Source organism: Artemia franciscana, chromosome 7 (assembly GCF_032884065.1).
Source record: "Artemia franciscana chromosome 7, ASM3288406v1, whole genome shotgun sequence".
NCBI lineage: Eukaryota > Metazoa > Arthropoda > Branchiopoda > Anostraca > Artemiidae > Artemia > Artemia franciscana.
Window position 1 is genome coordinate 37,756,132 of NC_088869.1, and position 21,422 is coordinate 37,777,553.

Here is a 21,422-nt window from a genome sequence, read left to right on the forward strand (position 1 = left end):
GGCAATATGTGTAAACTACTACTGATACTACTTTTACTACTGCTTCTCATATTACAACTATTATGGCTACTACTAAGGCTAAGGATATGAAGGTGAAAATTTCAGGGAATATTGAGGAGTAAGTTTACTTTCGAAATTGTCATAAGGGTACATTAGCAATATCTTAGGAACAGCTCTGAGCATGAAGTTGAAACTTACAGGGTTTGGTTTTGCGGATGTTGAACTAACGAAAAGGCAATATCTGCACGCTACTGCTACTACTTCTACTACTGTTAGTATTCAAGGAGTGTTGAGAAGATTTTGAACTAAATTAAAAGACACTATGCGCATGCAGGTTGTCAAAAGGACTTATCGGCAATTTTCCAGGAAGTGTTTAGGGTATTAAGTTAAAACTTTCAGCGTCTGCTGAGGGGGTTGTTGAAAAAAAGGTGCTTTGTGCATACTGCTACTAATGCTACTGCTTCTACTATTACTATTGTCACTACTAAAGCTAATAGTATTAAAGTGAAGCTTTCAGGGAATGTTAAGGGGAATGTTGAACTAAATCAAAACGCACTATATATGCATTCAAGTTGCGTAAGGATGCATGAGCAATTTCTCAAGAACAGGTTAGATTATTAAGTTGAAAATTTCAGGGCGTGTTGAGAGTGATGTTGAGCTAACTAACAGGCACTCTGTGTATGCTCGTACTGCTATCACTATAACGACTACTACTGCTGAGGATAACAGTATGAAGATGAAACTTTCCGAGAATGTTTAGGGGGATGTTGAACTAAGTCAAACAACACTCTGGGCATTCAGGTTGTAAAAAGGATGTATCAGCAATGTCCCAGGAATTGTGTCTAGGGTAGTAAGTTGAAACTTTCAGGACATGTTAAGGGGGATGTTTAACTGACCAAAAGGCACTATGTGCATCCTACTACTACTGCTGCTACTACTAGTAGTACTACTGAAGCTAAGGATATTAAAACGAACCTTTCAGGGAATGTTGTGGAGGATCTTAAATTGTATCGAAACACACTACGTCAATTTGGGTTATCGAGAGGGCGTTACAACTATATCCCAGGAACAGCTTAGCGTATTAAGTTGAAACTTCCAGTGAATGTTAAGGAGGATGTTGAAACAACCAAAAGGCACTATGTGCATACTACTGCAACTGATATACTATTACTGCTACTACTATTACGACTACTACTGTTAGTACTACTAAAGCTAAGTGCGTTACGGTGAAACTTTCAGGAATGTCGAGGACTCTAAACTATATTGAAAAATCTTATTTCGATTCAGGTTACCAAAAGGGTGTAACAGCTATACCTCGGGAACAGTTACGAGCATTAAGTTGAAACTTTCAGTGAATGTTGAGGGGGATGTTGAAACAGCCAAAAGTTACTATGTATATACTACTACTGCAACTTCTATTGCTACTGTTAATGCTACCATTAAGGCTAAGAATACTAAGGGGAAATCTTCAAGAAATACTAAGGGGGATTTTGAAATTTAAACACACTGTGTGTATGCAGGCTGTCAAAAGGGGGTATGAGCAGTGTCTCAAGAACGGCTTAGAGTGTTAGGTTGAAGTTTTCAGGGCATGTTGAGGGTTATGTTGAGCTAATAAAAATGCATTATGTGAATACTACTACGACTGTACGTACTTGTCGAAATAGGCCAGGCTGTCAAGATATTCAGGTGGGATATCCTAGGTCTGGGACAGGGTCTGATATAGAAACTTTCAGGAAAAGTTTATGTTGCTTTAAAAGTAAAACAAAAAGTACTATGTGCATGCTGGTTGTCAATAAGACGTCTCAGCAATATCTCAAGAACGACTGAGGGTATCATGTTGAAACACTCAGCGCTACTACTTTTACTACTTCTACTCTTACTATTTAACTAAATCAAAAGGGTATAATTTCACCGAGGTTGTCAAAATAGCGTAGATACTTCGTCTTTGGAACATAATTCGGTATTAAGTTTTATTTTTCTGGGAAAGCTGATGAGGGAAACTAAATCAAATATACTAAGTATGTCCAGTCAAAAGGGCGCATATTATTTTCAAAAAATGGAAATTTTTGTTCAACATATAAGCCAAAATCTGGACTTTCTAAACTTTCCACAAAAGAAGTTTTTCAAAGAAAAGTAAAGAGTTACGTTAAACCGAAGATGAGCAGAAACAGAGTCAAATAATTTTTAAAGCTTAAAACTACCATAAATCACCATCAATAAATACATGAAAACTAACAGGCATTACAATAAATAACCGATTCACACTCAAAACGAGCAGAATCATCATGTCTTCTAAAGACCAGAACATGCTTTGCACTTTACTGAAAACAAAATATATTTTAAGGGTTTCCCCTTATTTAACTTTAATAAATCGAAAATTATTAATACTTCCAGGAATGAATATCAGTATTTATATACAACGCTCAATCAACATTTAGTTGTTGTTGTTTTTTTTTTTTTTTTTTTTTTTTTTTTTTTTTTTTTTTTTTTTTTTTTTTTTTTTTTTTTTTTTTTTTTTTTTTGTAATCTTGGTTTTGATGGTGTTTTTTTTCCATATTCTGAACAATTAAACACATAGCTTGAAATAAGAATTATTTTCAGCAAATTACAGTATTATGTTTTGGCCTTTAGAAGCCATGTTGGGGGGGGGGGCATCAACCCTACTCCTTTTAGTTTCTGCTCATTTTGAGTGGGTTATTTATTGTAATTTCTGTTCGTTTTGGGTTTCACTTACTTATTGATGGTGATTTATGGTAGTTTTACGCTTGAAATATTATTTGACTATATTTCTGCTCATCTTTGGTTTAATTTAGTTCTTCTTTTCTTTGAAAAACCTCTTTTCCGGAAATTTTTTTTAAAAGTTAATCTATAAAATGGTAATCAGCGTATCGTGCTAAATTAAGCAATTCAAATAATGTTCTATCAACCTAAATTTTTCATTCTTTTTAGTATAAAAAGAGAAAGAGAAAATTAGTAAAGTGCTTTTTGTTTCTACTCTGCAATTTCAGACATTGTTTTGCGTTTTCAGTAAAGTGCTAGTTTTTCAAAACTACAAAACTAGAGAAATATCATGAATCGTTTATATAACGTAATCCAATAGATATATGTTTCATAAGCTGTGTAGTAATATTTTTTTTTTCGTTTCTAATAGTCACTTGCTCTTTTTTAATGTAAAAGGTAAAACCGACTGAAACATCTTAGTCAAACCAAGTTGGTGATATAAAAAATGTCAACGTTAGTTTTTATTCAAATCAGGTACTAAGCGTAAGTTCTATGTCCTATTTCTCCGAAACTATCCACCGATGCGTAACTTCGTTATGTATATATAAGCTCCCCGAAGGGTAAATTATTTTTGACGTTATTTTGAGAAGGCACAGATAGAAAAACTAATAATTTGTGACATACCCTACTTTATTAATATAAGTTTTTCAGAAATGATAAAAGAAGTCCAATTTTTGATGTCATATGACGTTTTACGATGGCGTTGTCAAGACGAATGTATAAGATAAACACAAGCATAGGCTTGCAAATGAGCCCTTAAACAATTCGCTAGAATACAGTAGGGCCTCGCTGGCGTAAAAAATAAAAGAAGACACATCAGTGATACACAGGGTGAAATATGATTTTCTTGGGATTTTAAAATGGGGAGCTCAAAACTTTTTATTAAAAGTTTTTGGTCATGATGATTCCAATGGTGGACTTTATCATTCTAATCTGTCGCCATCTGATCTGTACCGAAAATAAGTTTTCACAATAGATGTTTACTATTAAGATAAACTTAAATAATACTTACCACTTACCTCAATTAGCCATAACTAAAAGTTCTTAACTAAAAAAATCTATTCTGACTTTTTTTTCAATGTGCATTTTCATAGTTTTGGTTAACATGGTCCGTGTTTTGCTTTTTACTAGGTTGCAACCATGATTTACTATGTTGCCATGAATATCATTCAGAACTGTTTGTCCGAAAATATCCACAATTAGTTTGAAAACATCCAGCTGTAATTTCGACTCAATGAAAGAGATATGATTTTTGCGTTGCAGTGTTTTAACGCCACTGCGTTTTTTCGCCACCATGTGTTTCCCGCCACCTTTTAATTCAGGTAGGTCAGGATAGACATAGACACTGATATAGACAAAAAAATTGACATAGATATAGACATAGACATAGACTAACCTAACCTGTCTATTCTGACCCAACTAATCCTCTTGAAGATCCAAGATTTCCTGGGTGGCGGAAAACATAGGGTGAAACCGCGGTGGCGTTAAAACACCCACTCCGATTTTCGACCTGTATTTTACAGCTTTTTTGGGACATCCTCTGGACCAATCTTAGTGGATTCTTCTGCGCTTACCATTGTGTAGGAACGATAACTATTATTATGTAAAATAAACTAATGAATTTAATAAATTTCAGGAGCATGCCTTAGATATTTTGCATAAGCATGGGTATGATATGGGTGCTGCTTGTGGAGCACTGGTGCCCACTGGTGGACCGATCCTTTGCCGGGATGAGATTGAGGAATGGTCGTCTGCGGAGGCAGCTCTATTTGAAGAGGCAATGGAAAAATATGGAAAAGATTTCATTGAAATACGACAAGACTTCGTAATTGTTTCTTTTTTTTTAAGATCATTTAATTTTCGTTGTAAGATTGGTTTTAGACTAGATGTAATTTCTCATTTCGTTTTGCTTGGTAGAATTGATCCTTGTCTTCATCTTTGCATGACAAGGTCCTTTTCCACTATTCAATAAAACTTTTTTTTAAAGAAAAATAAGAGCGACGTCATAAGATAAGTCAAAACTGAAAACGAACAGAAATTGCAGTGAATGGATAAATAAAACCTGAAATGAACAGAACTTAAAAAGAATAATCCTGTCAAACTTAAAAATAACATGTTAATATGAATGAATAAATGTAACATAAAACGAACACAAACTAAATTGAAGAATCAAATCATACTTAAACTGAACAATAAATTATCACAACTAATAGTGGAGTCACTGATCGCTCTAACTCTGTAAAGGCCAAACTGTAATTTGTGCTTTACTGAAAACAGTACTGCAAAACAGTACTTTTGAGAATTTTGCTTTTGTCATTATGGCGTTAAAAAATCGTAAAGCGCTCAAACCTCCTGTAATTATTTTTAGTATGCATGATTCATGTTATATTTTAAACAACCAGTCTACTTTTTCCTTTCAAATGCAATCCTTCATTTGTTTAGATAATCAATATATAAATCATTGATTAACCTTCGGTTCAAAATGCTGCTTCAACAAACTAAACAGATTGCTCACACTTGGTTCAGAGCTTTCTGGCTAAATGGAGGCAAGAATTCTTGATTCCAATTTCGATCGTCAGAAATATTTAGTATCTTGTCTGAGAGGATCAAAAACATTCCAAGTCTAGTAGCTCCTTTTGGTGTGGGCTCATTGAAATTCTTCTCGTTGACTAAATCAAGTTGTTTCAAGTTGTTCCCGAAAATAGGTATTGGCTCTCTTTCTCGTCATTTTCTCTTAAGCCAATATTTTTTTCATATTTTTGTTTTGTGCCTTGTTCTTTTTTTGTCCAAAGGGATGACAAATATAAGGTTCAACTTGACCAGGAAATAATGTTTTGTAGACCATTTTCGGGAAGCTCTTGCCTCCCTGGGAATTTTTAGGTTGCTAAGAGTTTGTTTTCACATTAGAGTCCATATAACCAAGGTGCCAGTAGATGCAAATTTTAATTTTTCCCGAAAACAAAAGTTTTTTGGTTCTTTTTTGGCCAAATTTTTTTCTTTCAATTCCTTTTTGTAGATTGGGGTCTCTTTGACCCTGGGACTTGCAGATATAGGTTTAAAATGGGTCAAAAAAGAGTTTACTGCCTATTCTCAGGTCACTTTTTTGGGAGGCTCGTAAATTTTTGTGCCTTAGGAGCTACTCGGTCCGGTGAATCATGGATGTAAGTTTCGATCAGTTCAGAAAAAAATTAGTGCCTCTTTTTGGGCCCATTTTGGGGCGAATTGATTTTTTTGTGCCTGGAATTTCCCTTGGGTCAAGGACAAACATAAAACTTTCGATCTGATTGGATAGAAAAGTATTTGTGTACATTTTCAGGGGCTGTGGGCCCCAGGAACTTAACGATATAAGTATCAAGTGTGTTCTAAGAAAAAGTTTTCGATACTTTTGGTTACCATTATCGGTGAACCAATTTTTTTTTTTTTTTAAGACATTTTATTTTGCACTGGGCCCGTATGGCCCTAAAAATCAAATGTATAGGTCTCATGCCGTTCAAATCATTGTCATTCATTTTTAGGTCCTATTTATTGGAGGGTAATTGTCCCCGACCTAAAATCTATTGTACAGTGGAATGCCTTTGTCCCGTGTCTTACAGAAACTTTGCCCCAAGTTTCAGTCTGATCTTAGACAAGAAGTTACTTTGTCTATTTTTGGGCTCTGAAGTTTCATCACCCCCATCCCCAATCCAGCCCAAAAATAAAAAATTGAGGTTATTTTAGCCCAGAGAACTATCCTTGAAAATTTCAAGCTGTTCGAATAATAAAGCTTTTGTGTCTGATTAAATTTTTGGGCCTGACAAAAAATTGTTAGGTCATGGTTAGGCCATCACTAAGGCCATGGTTAGATTAATTTGTTAGGTCATCACTAAGGCCCCCTGGCCGAGATATTTTTCTGCCCAAAGTTTTTCGGCCGCTCTTCGGACCCCCTCAACACTTCCCTTAAACATAAATTTGGGGTCTCCTTGGCCCGAGTAACAATTCCTGAAATTTTCAAGCCGGTTGGACAGTCTAGACCAATCATGCGTAAACAATTTCTCAATTAGTTTACTTTAGGGCCCTATATCTGCGTGGTTAACGTCATCTCCAGAGGTGGATTGTATCGACCTTTTAACTATTCTGTGCCAAAAGACTATCAAAAAATTTCGATTCAATTCCAGGGTATGCGGTGGTGTCCAGGGCAGTAAGGGTGGGATGGCTGAATGGTCTTCAATTACTTTTGGTTCTTAAAAAGACGTTGCCGCTTTTGATTTTTAATCAAATGAACTCCTCCCTATTGTCTAAGATAAACCCTTTCGTATGAAGTGACCAAGTGAAAAAATTACCTATTGGAGACACTTGGGTTTTACTACGCCAATACAGGTACTTTGACTATGATAATTATAGAGAAGTTTATGAGCATTTGAAAAGTGTCTTAGAAGTCATTGTTAAGTACGGCCTTAGGGAGTTGACATAATTTTACCCAGCACTGCTGAAATAAGAAAATCGTTTCTAAAAGGTCAAAATGCTTTTGTTAATGTGCTACGTGTTAAAAATTTCACTTGTCTCGGGTACGTTAATGCTATTTATCGATACCAGGAATCTAGCGAATATAAGGTTTGGCTGTCTAACTTAAGCTTCATAAAATAAAATTGATAGGTTTATAATCTTTTGTGATACGGGAAAATAGTCTATTCTTCTATTATAAAGGTTTACGCGACAAAAGTCTTCTTCACTGTTTCTTTACTAAAAATCAACGTTTTAGTTGCCGTCGGTGGTATACCATATGATGCTCAACTTCAGTGATGTACTAGTTAGGATTTTTGGACATCTATTCCTCCGTCTCAATTTTTCTTATTTCTGCTCCATTTTCAAATACTGAAAAATTCCCTGTTAAATTGAATTACTTCTATGCATTACTGTGAATCATTACCGTAATGTCTAGCGGATACCGAGAAATTTCTAGCAGTCTCGAGTGTACCACAACCAAAGCATTGGTCGTCTGTAATATCTTTCGGAAAGCTATTTGCCCAGTTCATAGAAATGTTACAACGTAAAAATCACTTATCCACATTCTGTTTGACGAAATGCATCAACTAGTAATGATGGCTGCCAGCCGTTTTGTCAAGCAAAGTGCTTTGCCTGATATTCAGAAGGGAAAACGAAAATTGTTTCTGAGCTCTCCGATTCAGGCGGGGATTTTCTTCCATCCGATAAAGTAGCATGTACTGACGGCGTGGAAGACTGTCTGTCAAAGGTACAAAAAGTTGAAGCTCTGAACTTCAGGAGTAGTGCCAGAACTGCTTACCTCGCCGTTTGTGCCATATTGAAGAGGAATCACTAGGTCAAAGTGCCCTTGAGCATTCCGGGGGCCTGTTGCTGGATCATTTTAAGCCTGAGAGAAGAAGAAGGGACTTGGTTAAAGTCGATGGATTTATGCCTTTCCGTGTGAATGCTGAAGCTGCCAGTGACGAATGAAACGTGTTTCAGCTGGAACTAGGTTTGCCTAAGAACATGACTTCATCGAGGATTGATGTTTTATGGAGCTTAGTTTTTAGTCTGAAAAACCATCAAGGACAGACAAAATATCCTTTTGTTACAAAGATAGTAAAAGCAGCTTTTTCTGCATGTCGCATGGGAACGCTTACGTTGAAAATGATTTTTCCCGTTCAGGACTGACCATGACTGAGGAAAAATCATCGATCAAAATGAAAATGCTCAATATTAGATTGATAGTCTCTGACGCTCTAATGAAATGAAATTTGGGAACAGTCCCAATTTAGTCCCTATTACAAGAGAGCTGTTGAATTTAGAGCGAAATGCGTGCCAGAGCTATAAACTTTAACTGAAAGCTCAGCGATCAAGAAAGACCGAAGAGGAGTCCAAGAGAAAAGAATAAGGCAATAGAAGATGAAGAAAAAAAGAGGTTGTTATCTGAGAAGAAGACAATTGAACACCTGGAAAAAGATTTGATTGAGAAGAAGTCAGTTGAAAAGGATAAGAGACAAGTAGCAGAAGGGCTTTTTCAAGAAGCTTTCGAGAAGCTGAAAAAAACCATATATGCCAAAGACTTTGTAGAAATAAGCCTCGCTCAAAGTATGATCGAGGCTTTCAGCCAGAAGATGCTTGAAGAACATAAGGCAGCCAGAGAGGTAAATCTGATACAGAGCAGGGTGAACAAACGAAAGTCATTTATAATTTCGGTATATTTTGCCAAAAGGAACAAGTTGAGTGGAGTATTTTGTACTTTTGTATTTTGTACTCTAATGCAAATTAAAAGCATTTAACTGAACTCGTAAAAAAAAACAACAAGAAGAATACATGCACTAGGGATAGAAACACTAACTACCACTTTTTATGTCACGGACAGGTTCTGAGCTACACATATCGCAAATTTTGGTTCATAATTCGTTCGTAAAAAGTGCAATCAAAAGATCATAAAGTTCATATTTTTGACAGAAGATCTAGCGCGAAGCCTGATTACGGCATTGCTATAATTACAAAGCTAACATAAAAAGAAAAGCCGTTTCTTGAAGTCTCTTTACTCTTGTAGCTCTGTAGCCTTTTTTGTTGGAGAGCTGCAATTTAATATCGGAATAATCTTTAGGCAAATAACAAGTCTTGACACTATCATACCCAGATTTTTTTTTTTTGGGGGGGGGGTATCTTTTTGAATACATTTTTTTTTGCTTATATTGACAGGTTTAATATATCCAAGATACCCCTTTCATAAGCTTCGTTTGGTTTGCTTCTGATTGGAAGAAAGGTAATCTATTTGGAAGAAATTTTTTGGTTAAAGCATTAACTGTTGTACATTCTGTGAACCATTAATATACTGTTTTTTCTCATAGCTTCCTTGGAAAACAGTGAAAAACGTCGTGGAATATTATTATATGTGGAAAACTACTGACCGGTATGTCCAGCAAAAAAGAGGAAAAGCTGTGGAAGCAGAATCGAAGCTGAAACAAGTCTATATACCCACATAGTAAGGCTCATTTTATCCCAACTTGTTTACTCGGCACTTTGAGAAAATTTCGGCGATATCTTAAACTTGATTTTACTTTTGCAACTTTGGCAATTGGCAAAAATTGGCAATTTTACAGATTGCCAAAGATTGTCCTTGTCGGCAAGCCGTCTAGGGTCAAACGAAAAGTAGGTCGTCACCGAATCGGTTGGAAGAATGAATTAAGTAAAGATTTAAGGGAAATGGGAACTTTTTGGGAGGGTGTAAAGAGGGAAGCTTTGAGTAGATTGAGATAGGGTAGGAGCCTGTATAGCTGTGGTGGGCTCAGGCAACTTGGTGCTGCAGTGAGTTAAGAGCAGTAGTCGCAGTTGTAATTTCACATTCCAGAGTATTAGGATGGAAATGGTCGCCTTCTTGGTATCTTGGCCAAGTATAAAGCTAGGCACAAAAAGTGAAAAGTGAGGAGGGGCTATAGGTTTGCTATCCTGTGGCCCGGGTTTTAGTCTGGATGACAAGTAGCTATGATTTTATATACTTAAAAGTAAATTGTTAGATAGATAGATAGATAGATAGACAGATAGATAGATAATTTTTTATTTGCAACAATTAAATAAATAAATATGACAAACCAGTGCACATGCCTGGTGGCATACTTTAGCACTGACAATGTTACTTACATTAGCACTGACAAAATCAAAATAAATCAAGCCAAAGTAAATACAAGCCTACAGCATCAGAATATATAAAAAAAAGAATATAATTCCCCACCAACATATTAAACACAAAAGACCTAATCATTTGATATTTAATTAAATATTTGAAAACCCGTCATAACTTACATATAAATCCGTCAGACCTTTACTCCTCGCACCCAATAATTTTGACAAATTTCAACTTTGCGATTATATTTTGCAACTTTTTAATAAATAGTAAGTTCATCAATTCTGAAAAAATTATTTTCATCACTGCTTTGTTAAGTTTTTTTTTAAGTTTGTTAATTAAGTTTTATCTAAGAGGACAATAAGGAATGATTGATCATTCCTTAGTTCTATGACTATATACCTTAGTTTTGCCCTAGAATGGATGGATGATAGATCATCTATCAACAAGTGAAAATGACATCATTTTTTATATAATCCTGAAAAAGGCTTATGGCAGCTTTGCCTCTCGCTCAGACTTATCTGTCTTGTCTTTATCTCCAATTAGCCATGGCTTGATGGCAACCTTATTTTAATTCAAAAATCATGATGATGGTTGCCGCTGTTCAGTATCCAGTAGTCAACCTGGGACCAGGTAGTTCCTACTACCAAGTAGTAGGAACCAGTATCACTTCCTATCCAGTAGCCAAATCGATTTCTCTGAAACTTATTCAGGGAAAGTTTGACAAAAAGGTAAATTATTTTTTTTTTGGCACTAATGCACTGATGGTCTTTGAGAAGAATGAGCCAGAACTGTTGATGCGTGTATGCTCTTAGTTTGCTGACATTATTCGTAGGATTTAGTATGTAATGTTGCTCAGAATGTTTTATTTCTTATTAGTCTTCAGTGTTTCAAATATTCTTATGAATATAAAATCTAAGCAAAACGACCGAAGAAAATGTATGCGTCAGTCGCCTACTCTTAACGCTTAAAAAATGAACTTGATTAATTTGTTTTTAAGATGCCACGTACAGAATTATGTGTTGCTAAAGTGGCTGAGATGTAATTTGTTTTTTGTGAATTTTTCTTGTTTATTTTTTAAATTTTTGTTTTATTTTTCTGTTTTTGTACTCCTCCAAGGGCATTTCATGTATATAAAGACGGTTGAAATAAATTATTATTATAGTTACTATACAGGAACCCATGTTGACAGTATGTAAACTGAAACTATATATTACTTTCTTCCAAAGCTTATACTCCTTTGGTACAATCAGCACAGGTAGGAGTGTAAAATATCGCTCCGTCTAGAGGTTTTCAAAGTGTGGGGTGTGACCCTCCGTGATGGGGAGGGGGGCAAAAAGTTTCAAAAGCAACATTGTATTGGTAGGACGGAAAAAGATTTGTAAAATTTTCGTAATAGAAATCACGTCCTGTATATTGTGTACAATTTGGTATATACATACAGGTAGCAACAATAAGCACGATATATAAGAAATTTGTTGCTTTATTGATAAGGCAGCATTAGGTTTATGACTGGCTATTAAAAGAATTTTTGTGAGGGAGGTCTGGGGTTGACCGAAGTTGGGGGGCGTAGCCTGAGAAGTTTGAGAATCTCTGCCTTAAACATGGCCTAGGGTTTTTGATCTGGAGCTCAAATACACGGCAGCTCGAGTTGGGAGAGACACCTTTCAGCGGGGGGGGGGGGGGATAAAAACTATCTCAGTGTACAAGTTTCCCAAAAACACGAAAAAACTAAATAAAAACAAGCAATGATTTGTTAAGAAACATGAGAGGGTCAATTAGCTGAGGAAAAGTACGTATCTGATGGTCTATCTTGCATGTCTGTATCATAGTCAGAAAAAAAGTGTTTTCATTAATTTTCTGATTTATCTAATTATTTTAAATGCTTAAAATAGATTTAAACATATTTTCTTTTGTTTTGTGTATCTGCTTTCTTGTAATTTGTGATTTAGTTTGATGAACTTTACCATTTAATTTATACTAGACTACCCTAGATAAATATTCTACGGTTCTGAGTGGAAGATTTAAAATCTGCGGGAATTTTTTTTCTTGCAAATGGCCATTGTATCTTCTCCAACTGAATTAGTATTGCTGAATAGCTGTAATCATGTTCAGTAGTTCTAGTGTTTAAATTATTTAATATTAGTGTTTCAATTCGCTCTGAATAATTTTTTCACATTTCAGTAAACTTTCCTTTGGCACTGACCATCACTAAAAAAAAAAAGATACGACTATTCTGTTGAAGGGAGCTTAGAGATAGTTCACTTCTGGGTCTGGTAATTTTGTTCCAACTATAGCCCTGTACGTCGATTAAAGATGAGTTAAGAAACTTCACTACCTTATGCTTTTAAAAATTTTAACGGGAAATTATTCAGATTAGAATTCAATTTAGCAGGAATACAATTCAAGATCCTTTTAAAAGGAAAATTTTTAAACTTTTCTCCTTGCATGGAAAAATTAAGATGGTAACGTTAGTAGCATGCTATAAATGACTCAATACAGCCCTATCCCGGTGTACTACTGGAGTTGCTGGCCCCTTGTATCCACCTATACTTCTGTCACAGCCTTATTCCGGTGTACTATTAGAATAACCCCGTATCCCTTCAACGAATCACAATACAGCCCTGTCCTGGTGTACTATTGGAGTTGCTAACCCTCCGTATCCCTTCAATGAATCCAATGCAGCCCTATCCCGATGTACTATTGGAGTTGCTGGCACTTTTTTGTGGCATCATTCCAAGAATATGAATCCCGGTTTTCGAGAATTTCTGGGTATGTTTCTGAGAATTTCAAGAATGATGCGTTATCCGGTATTGCGTAATTATTCCTGTTGTCGGTGAAACAGTACAATACGTCCTGTGACAGCCCTCACATCTGGTCTTTTGCACATCTGGTCATAGATAGCAACTGAGTCAAAAACATTTTTAGCTTCTAAGCAGTTTTTATTGATTGTATGAAATTTATGTCTGATGTAAGAATCGGACATGAGGCCCATTATTTCCTATGGTAAAAGAATGGCACGTTATTCGACTGAGCCAACAAGTCATTGATAAAGTTATTTTCTTAGAAATGCATTCTAGGCAATCAATGTATTGTTTCTGGGACGCTAGCCAACTTAGTGTTAAGCGTCACTACATCGCAATAAGTTAATTGTGCAATCGATTTCTCGATTGGAGTTGGATATATGGTAAATGCTATCAGTGATTTTTTTTTCTGGCGCCTTTTTGACATCTTTCCGAGAATATGCATACCACAGTGATTTGAGATACTTGGACAGATGTATTCTTTTGATGGTCTATGAAACGTATTTTGCTCTCCAAAATTGTAATGATACAACCGGCCAGGTATCTTTTTTTGTTATGTAATGGTCCTCAGCATATCGGTTTTCCAGTACTGGGGCTCGCGCATGAGCTTGGGCTTCCACATTCCCATCCAGGGCCCACGTCTCCCTCCAGGACCCCAATGCCCACCCCCCAGTTTTTAACTTTTAATTTTGTTGGGGGACTAAGAATTATTTGAGACTCGAAATTATTTTTTTGGATTTAGAATTTTGTTAGGGCTTATAATTTTAGATTTTTTTTGGGGGGAACAGAATTTTTTTACACGCAGGAACGTAGTCACGCGTATCGCTGAGAAATGTCTTAATCTCCAGTTAAAGTAGAAGATTTCACTGAAATATTTCCCACATTAACTCCTTGAACAAAAAGACATGTTTCGAAGCGTTTCATATATTTGTCTATAGGCATATGCCTGCTTTCCAGTTTCCAACTACACCTGCACAGAAAGCACTCTGAACCTGGTCACTGTGGCCAACAAAAACGAATCTAGCTTTTGCAAGTTCTCTGATATCAATGAAATTCTTTGACCACCTTCCATTAAACGTGCTTAGCCCAATATCCTCTCGTTTAAGAGCACTACCTTCTTCTTGTGACAGTAAAGGTTGGGAGGTGCAGACGAAAATTAATATAGTTTTGATTAAAGCTTCTTGATCCCATGTGTCACTCACAAATGGGATAATTTCCAGTTAAGCAGAAGGTTTCACTTGGATGTTTCCCACGTCAACCCTTTGAACAAAAAGACATGTTTCAAAGTTTTTCATGTGTTCATCTATTGGCACATCTCCCTCTTCCGAATTTCCAACCACACCTGCACAAAAGCAAAGTCAGACACTGACATGCAAGCAGACGCAGAGACTGGCAAACTGACGCCCAGACACACATGTACAGAGAGAAAGAAAGACAAAAATACATAAACACATATATAGGCATGCAAACAGAAGCAGAGACGGGCAGACGGACGTTCAGATACACAGGTACAGAAAGGGAAAGACAGAGAGAAAACACACTAACGCACAAACCTGACAAAGCCAAGTCCCAAAAAGGTTTTTTGAAAGTTAGAATGTATTGGACTTATAGCGATTTGCTATAAATGCATTGGACTAATAGCGATTTGCCAAAACAATTGAATTTTTTTGGCACTTAGTATCTAACGCTTAGAGTGGAGGGATCAGGATGAAACTTGGCGGGAAAAATTAGCAGAAGTCCTAGATACGTGATTGACATAACCGTAACGGATCCGCTCTATTTGGGGGAGTTGGGGGGAAGGTCAATTCTGAAAAATTAGAAAAATGAGGTATTTTTAACTTATGAAGGATTGATCGGATCTTAAGAAAATTTCATATTTAGAAGGATCTCCTAACTCAGGTCTCTTATTTTAAATCCCGACCGGATCCAGCGTCATTGGGGGGGGGGGGGGAAATCTTGGAAAACACTTAAAACGGAGAGATCAGGATGAAACATGGTGGGAAGAATAAAAACAAGTCCAAGATACGTGACTGACATAACCGGACTGGATCCACTCCAGATTCGGTGACATTGGGGGGAGTTGAGGGGACCTAAAAACTTGGACGGTTAGGACGCTTAGAGTGGACGTATCGGGATGAAATTTGGCGGAAAAAATGGGTACCGGTCGGGGTGTTGTAAACGGTAGAGCAGTAATTTACACTGCAATCTGCTGAGACTAAGCCTACAACCGGGAGATTTGTCTTGCCAGCGGGCAAGTCCCCCAAGTTCACTTGAATAAATTCAGTGTTGGTCGTGAGGCGGGTTGGTGTGTGTCTGTAAGAGACGTGTAACGAGGAAAGAGAGAAAGGGGGTCAACCTAACCCCATTGTCTGGGGAATGGATCTTAGGTTGACTCTCGGGGCAAGAGTGTCAAGACCGAGGGAATGTCTTGACACGGGCAGTGAACGGGGAATATGTTATTCCCTTTTCTGTCCATTTTATGGGGTCGCCAAGCTCAGGCAGTAATTTTGATGTATTTTTTTTATGTATAACAAATTGTTTAATAATTTGATGTATAAACAGAAGTCCTACATACGTGATTGACATAACTGGAATGGATTCACTCTATTTGTGGGAGTTGGGAGGGAGAGGGTTTATTCTGAAAAAATAGAAAAACTGAGGTATTTTTAGCTTACGAAGGAGTGATCGAATCTTAATGCAATTTCATATTAAGAAGGACCTCGTAACTCAGATCTTTTATTTTAAATCGTGACCGGATCCAGTTTCATTGGGGGGTGGTGGAGATCTTGGAAAACTCCTAAAGCGGAGAGATCAGGATGAAACATGGTGGGAAGAATAAAAACAAGTTCAAGATACGTGACTGACATAACTGGACTGGATCTACTCCAGATTCGGTGACATTGGGGGGAGTTGGGGGGGGACCCAAAAACGGTTAGGACGCTTACAGTGGACGTATCGGGATAAAACTTGGCGGGAAAAATAAACAGAAGTCCTACATACGTGATTGACATAACTGGAATGGATCCATTCTATTTGGGGGAGTTGGGAGGGCGGAGGGTTAATTCTGAAAAATAGAAAAACTGAGGTATTTTTAACTTACGAAGGAGTGATCGAATCTTAGTGAAATTTCATATTTAGAAGGACCTCAAAACTCAGATCTTTTATTTTAAATCGTGACCGGATCCAGTTTCATTGGGGGGGGGGGATACCGGAAATCTTGGAACACCTAAAGCGGAGAGATCAGGATGAAACTTAGTGGGAAGGATAAAAATATGTCCAAGATATCTGAGTGACACAACCAGACCGGATCAGCTCTCTTTGGTGGAGTTGGGGGGAGCTCTCTCTCTCTCTCTCTCACTCACTCACTCACTCACTCACTCTCACCAAGAAATTCTTGGAGACCGGGATGCATATTCTTGGAATGATTTAAGTTTATTGCATAGGCTTATAATGGGAACGACTAAGTGTGCAATGAGAGATGGGGAGAGGAGAGGTGTTAAAACTGCTATATTACGTTGTAGGCATCCCTCCCGTGAGAGAAATATAGATTTAACTGTACCTATTTTTCTTACCTGGTCTTGTTGGAAATTAGATTTAGTAGATTAAAAACCAAAAATTTTGTAGCTTTGATCATACGAAAGGAAACCCAGCCGTGCTTCCCCAGAAAGCAATGACCAATGGTAGTGGTGAACCTGCCAATGGAGTTAAGGCATGTGAGTCATGTGGTACCACGGTTTCTCCTCATTGGTTCGCATGGGGCGTTGCCAACGCTGGCTGTCAACTTTGCATTGGTTGTTGGGACTATTGGAAGAGGTAAATAGTTTGTTCTCTCGTTTGTTCCCGAGCCTTCCTTGCATCACAAAAAGGCCAAAATTAGAGCTAAAGGCATAAAAAAAAAGAAGAGCGAAGCAGTAAAAAATTTTTTCGTCAGGAGGAACAATTAATTGAAGTTCGATCTACGTTTAATGTTCTGCATATTATCAAACACGGATTTTTTTTTATAAGTTTATAGTTTCCGCTGTTCATTAACAGCAGGTTTTCTTCATATGTTACTTTTTCAACTCTTGTTACTTTTTCTGTAATTCAGCCGAACATAAGGGTAACTGAGGTAAAAAATTTAAGAAGAAATTGTTATTTTTCGTTCAATATATTCTGAGAAAATCCCAAATACAAAGTGTTCTATTGTGAAGCATGAAAATGGATCTAAATGTAAAGAAAAGGATAACAAAAATTTATTTAATACTCTAGATTACGAAATAATTTGAAAATAAAACTTTTATTTGGTAAAAAATTATCTTACTTCCTTACTTCATAAACCATAATATTCAAACGGATGTGTTAAAATGTTCAGTTGGTGATAATAATAAAGAAAACCTTTCTCTTTCAAATGCCATCTGATTCATTCAATTCGTTTGCAACGATCAGTCCTAAAGTTTTCAAGTCCAAGAAGAAACTGAATGGAAAGTACAAATTTATTAAATTTCTTGAACTAGATATCTCAATTTTTCTAATAATTTAATTGATAATTGGAATTTTTTATTGGTGTTTCCTCAAAGATGGCAAAGATAAATTTCCTATGGATTGCTTTTTGATTAAATAAAAAAAAAACTTTTCTTCAACTGAAAGTAAGGAGCAACATTAAAACTTAAAACAAACAGAAATTATTACGTACATGAGGGGGTTCGACTCCTCGTCAATACCTCGCTCTTACGCTAAAGTTTGAATTTTGTTCCAATTCTTTAAGAATGACCCCTGGATCACTAAGGGTATAATTCGAATAAATAGCTCTTTTGAAAGTACTAAAAAAAAAAACTTAAAGTTACCACGAACTGTTTGACAAATCCCAGATTTTTAAGGCAAAGTTTAGAACAGATGCAAAATAAAATATATATTTAGTGCCCTATTTTAGGAAAAACCCATGTTGTTTTCATTAGTCTCTTTGCCTAAAGCTTGAAAAAATCTTCTTATAATGGTTATTGTCAATATTTTTAAAAATGAAAAAACATACAAAAATTTTCTTAAAAAAATATATTTTTTTTTTTTTTATTAAAGGAAAGAGTAAAGTTTAAACTTAAAACGGACGCAATTTACTGCTTCGCGGTTTATGCAATATGTTTTTGAAAGTGTTTCAAACAAACAGGCGTATAATATTTCCCTATATTTGAAGATTTCTGAAAGATTAGCGCTTTACTTAAAACCAAGCTTTCTTGAGTTTGTTAGAGACTTAAAATCGTGTCATAAAAGCTATTGGTTTCATGGCTGGTAAAAGACTATTGAGAGTCTTATGATTTTTTTTTTCTGCAGACCGCTTAAGGGTTTTCTTGTTTATATTCCTGTTTTGTTAGGCCAGTTTTGTGTTTTCAAAAATGCGCTATTTTTTTTTTCTAAATTCTGCAAATATAGGGAAATATTACGAACCGATTAGTTTGAAACAGTTTTTCAAAAATATGCTTCAGAAACCGCGAAACAGTTATTTGTGTCCATTTTAAGTTTCAACTTTACTCTTTACTTTCATCAGAAAAACTTCGTTCTTTTCAACTTTATAATGGAAAGTGACTCCCGTCTGTCTGCAAGTTCTTCCGAGGTTAAGGACGGTTGTGGCTAAAGTTTCAAGAATAATAGAGGATGCTCTTCAATCTTTACTAGCACAATATTTCGCTTGGATAGCTGAGGAATTGTGATAACTTGAATTGAGATGAATTTTGAAAGTTTTTGGTGACTTTAGCTTTATTTTTTATTTTTTAAATGTTAACAAACAAAAACGGAAGCACCCATTGCTAGACTGAATGCCTGGTACACAAGATGGCACTCAGCCTACAAACATATTGATGGTTGAGAGAAAATTATTCCCCTGTATCTCCCTCTGTCTCCGTCTCTTTCTCTCAATCTCTTTCTTTGTTTTTCTCAACTTATTAGAGTAAATTACAGGTATAGTGGACTTTTAACTCCATCGAAGCTTGATGTTGGTGTTGAAATAGATATCCCTGATCTGAGTGGACAAGAAAACTATTCTTGTATTGACTGTAAGCTTAGCTTCAATCGTGCAGACCGATTAGCTTCTCATCTGAATGCTCACAGACAGTTCAAATGTACAGTCCAAGGATGTTTTAAGGTACATCTTATTGCTGAAATTTTCCCGACTCAGTGTCCTACCCCCTATTGATGGCTTTGTTTTTTGCCGAATCTAGATATTGTACCCAAACTCGAAAATATTTATATTAAAAAAATTATAGGCAGATACATCAAAATTGCCGTAATTACATGTTTTTTCAGAGTGATGAAAACAGTCATTAATCTGCTCGAGATAATTACTCTTTTGAGTAGGCTGTAATTAAATAGGCCAATATGTAGAGGGAGTCTTGTTGCCCGGGTTCAAAATTTTAAAATCATAACTCATTCACATTTTAACATATTTAGATTCTACATGAAAAAACAAGCATAATTTGCCAACTATCTTTATAAAATGCTCTATTCAAAAGTAACAACATTTTAAAGGTCTAACAAAAATAAATAAGGGACTCGTGGTTATTTTGTGATCCTTCGATCTCACTTGTAAGTCTGAAATTTCTCTAATTAAATTTTTATTTTATTTATTTATATTTTATTATTTTATTTATTTATTCCTTTAATTCTTTTTATTAAACTATTGTACAGCAATGGTTAAAAAACGGAATATGATTCATTTTTCATGCGCGATCTAAGTATACAATTCTTTTTAGGAATTTATTCTTTGAACTTGGGAAAGACTACCTAAGCCCCATTAAAAAGCTTGTAATGCATGTCTTACGTAATTTTGAAACTTCTTTATTTCGGTTGATATTAGCCAAAAAATATTTGATATTCAATCATTGTTTTCAGATATTTAGCACAGGTTTAATTTCCATAAAAAGATTATAGGGGAGCAAATTTGAAATATTTATAATATTTATTTACTTTTAAGGAAGGGGGCAGTATCCAAAATCTTGTTTGGTGTGAAACTATATTGTCTTGAATAGTCTTGGAAAGAACTCGTAAAATTAAAGTGAATGTTTGATTTATAATGATATTAAGTGCTGAAAGCTCATCAGTTCAGAATTTTAGTGTTTTTTTTCAATGTTAAGTACAAAAGAAAATATTTGTAATATAATTCGTTTCTAGTAAAGAGCCAATTGCGCAGTAGGTTTTAGACTTTTACAGTGAAAGAAAGAGGCGATACCCAAACTTTTGTTTGTAGCGATTTTTGTTTATTTCATTCTTGATTTTCATATTCAATTTAAGTTTCATTCGTTTTAAGATTTATTTATTCATTTACTTGTTTATTCATTAGTACCTGTTGTATGTTTTTCTGCTATGATTGTTTATTTAATTCCTGTCCGTTTTGTATTTCATTTGTTCTTTAATAGTAATTCTGGTCGTTTTGAGTTTGAATTTTAACAGGTATTTTTATCTGCTGATCTTAAGCTTAATATGGCCTTTACTTTTCTTTGAAAAACTTCTTTTTCGGAAAGTTTTTTTAATTAATTTTATAATAGGACGGTTTTGCCTATGGGCCGCTATACCTATCTTCCTTGTCACCGAAATTGCATGTTTTTCAGCCTTGAAATTTAAGGTTATGATGTTCTTCATTCTCTCGAAATCGGTCCATAGAAAAATTATCCAGGTGATACGACGGCCGATAATGCCTGTAATGAAATATCATTCTCAGAAATTTTCCGGCGAGCTTTACTTGCTCTAGTACGGGCTTCTATACGACCCTTGCAGAGTTAATATATTCATTTACCTGATCAATTATATCCTGACACGAGTTTTGGCTACTAGATTTCCGAGACCCATGACCCGAGCAAGAGCTACCACCTCTACAACTTGGAGGGTTCTCTGAATCAAGAAATCGGATACTTTCATGCTCAAGCGGTATTATCTCCCTTAATTATTGCCTAGTTATATTCATGTGCTTATTATATTTGTCTCTAATGTAGCGTAATTAATTAATCAACCGTGGTTAATTCAATAACAAAAATAACGCTTTGCAATATACTGTTACGAAGTATCATCGAGGCGCAATACAATATTTGAATAAAAATCGTGAATATCCGGGAATATCGACACCTTATTAGCAAATATCAGTTTATTTCGCTCCGAGCAAATCTCATAAGAGCAAAATAAATCTCTGAAACGCGAAAATACGAGGCTTATGGAGGGAAATAAGAGAGTAAACTAATCAAAACACGCGAATATTTTACTAATGGAGTTGCTAAACTAAA

General features: G+C 35.7%; 1 protein-coding gene across 2 annotated transcripts in view; it reads left to right on the forward strand.

Annotated features, from left to right (window-relative positions):
* Positions 1-21,422, forward strand: part of LOC136029237 (metastasis-associated protein MTA1-like) — an 89,943-nt gene that overhangs the window by 31,710 nt on the left and 36,811 nt on the right. For both annotated transcript variants that reach the window (XM_065707466.1, XM_065707467.1), the window contains exons 7-10: positions 4,418-4,606; positions 9,606-9,739; positions 16,807-16,995; positions 19,111-19,294. In XM_065707466.1, coding sequence (XP_065563538.1) covers positions 4,418-4,606; positions 9,606-9,739; positions 16,807-16,995; positions 19,111-19,294 — 696 coding nt within the window. The remainder of the gene's footprint in view (positions 1-4,417; positions 4,607-9,605; positions 9,740-16,806; positions 16,996-19,110; positions 19,295-21,422) is intronic.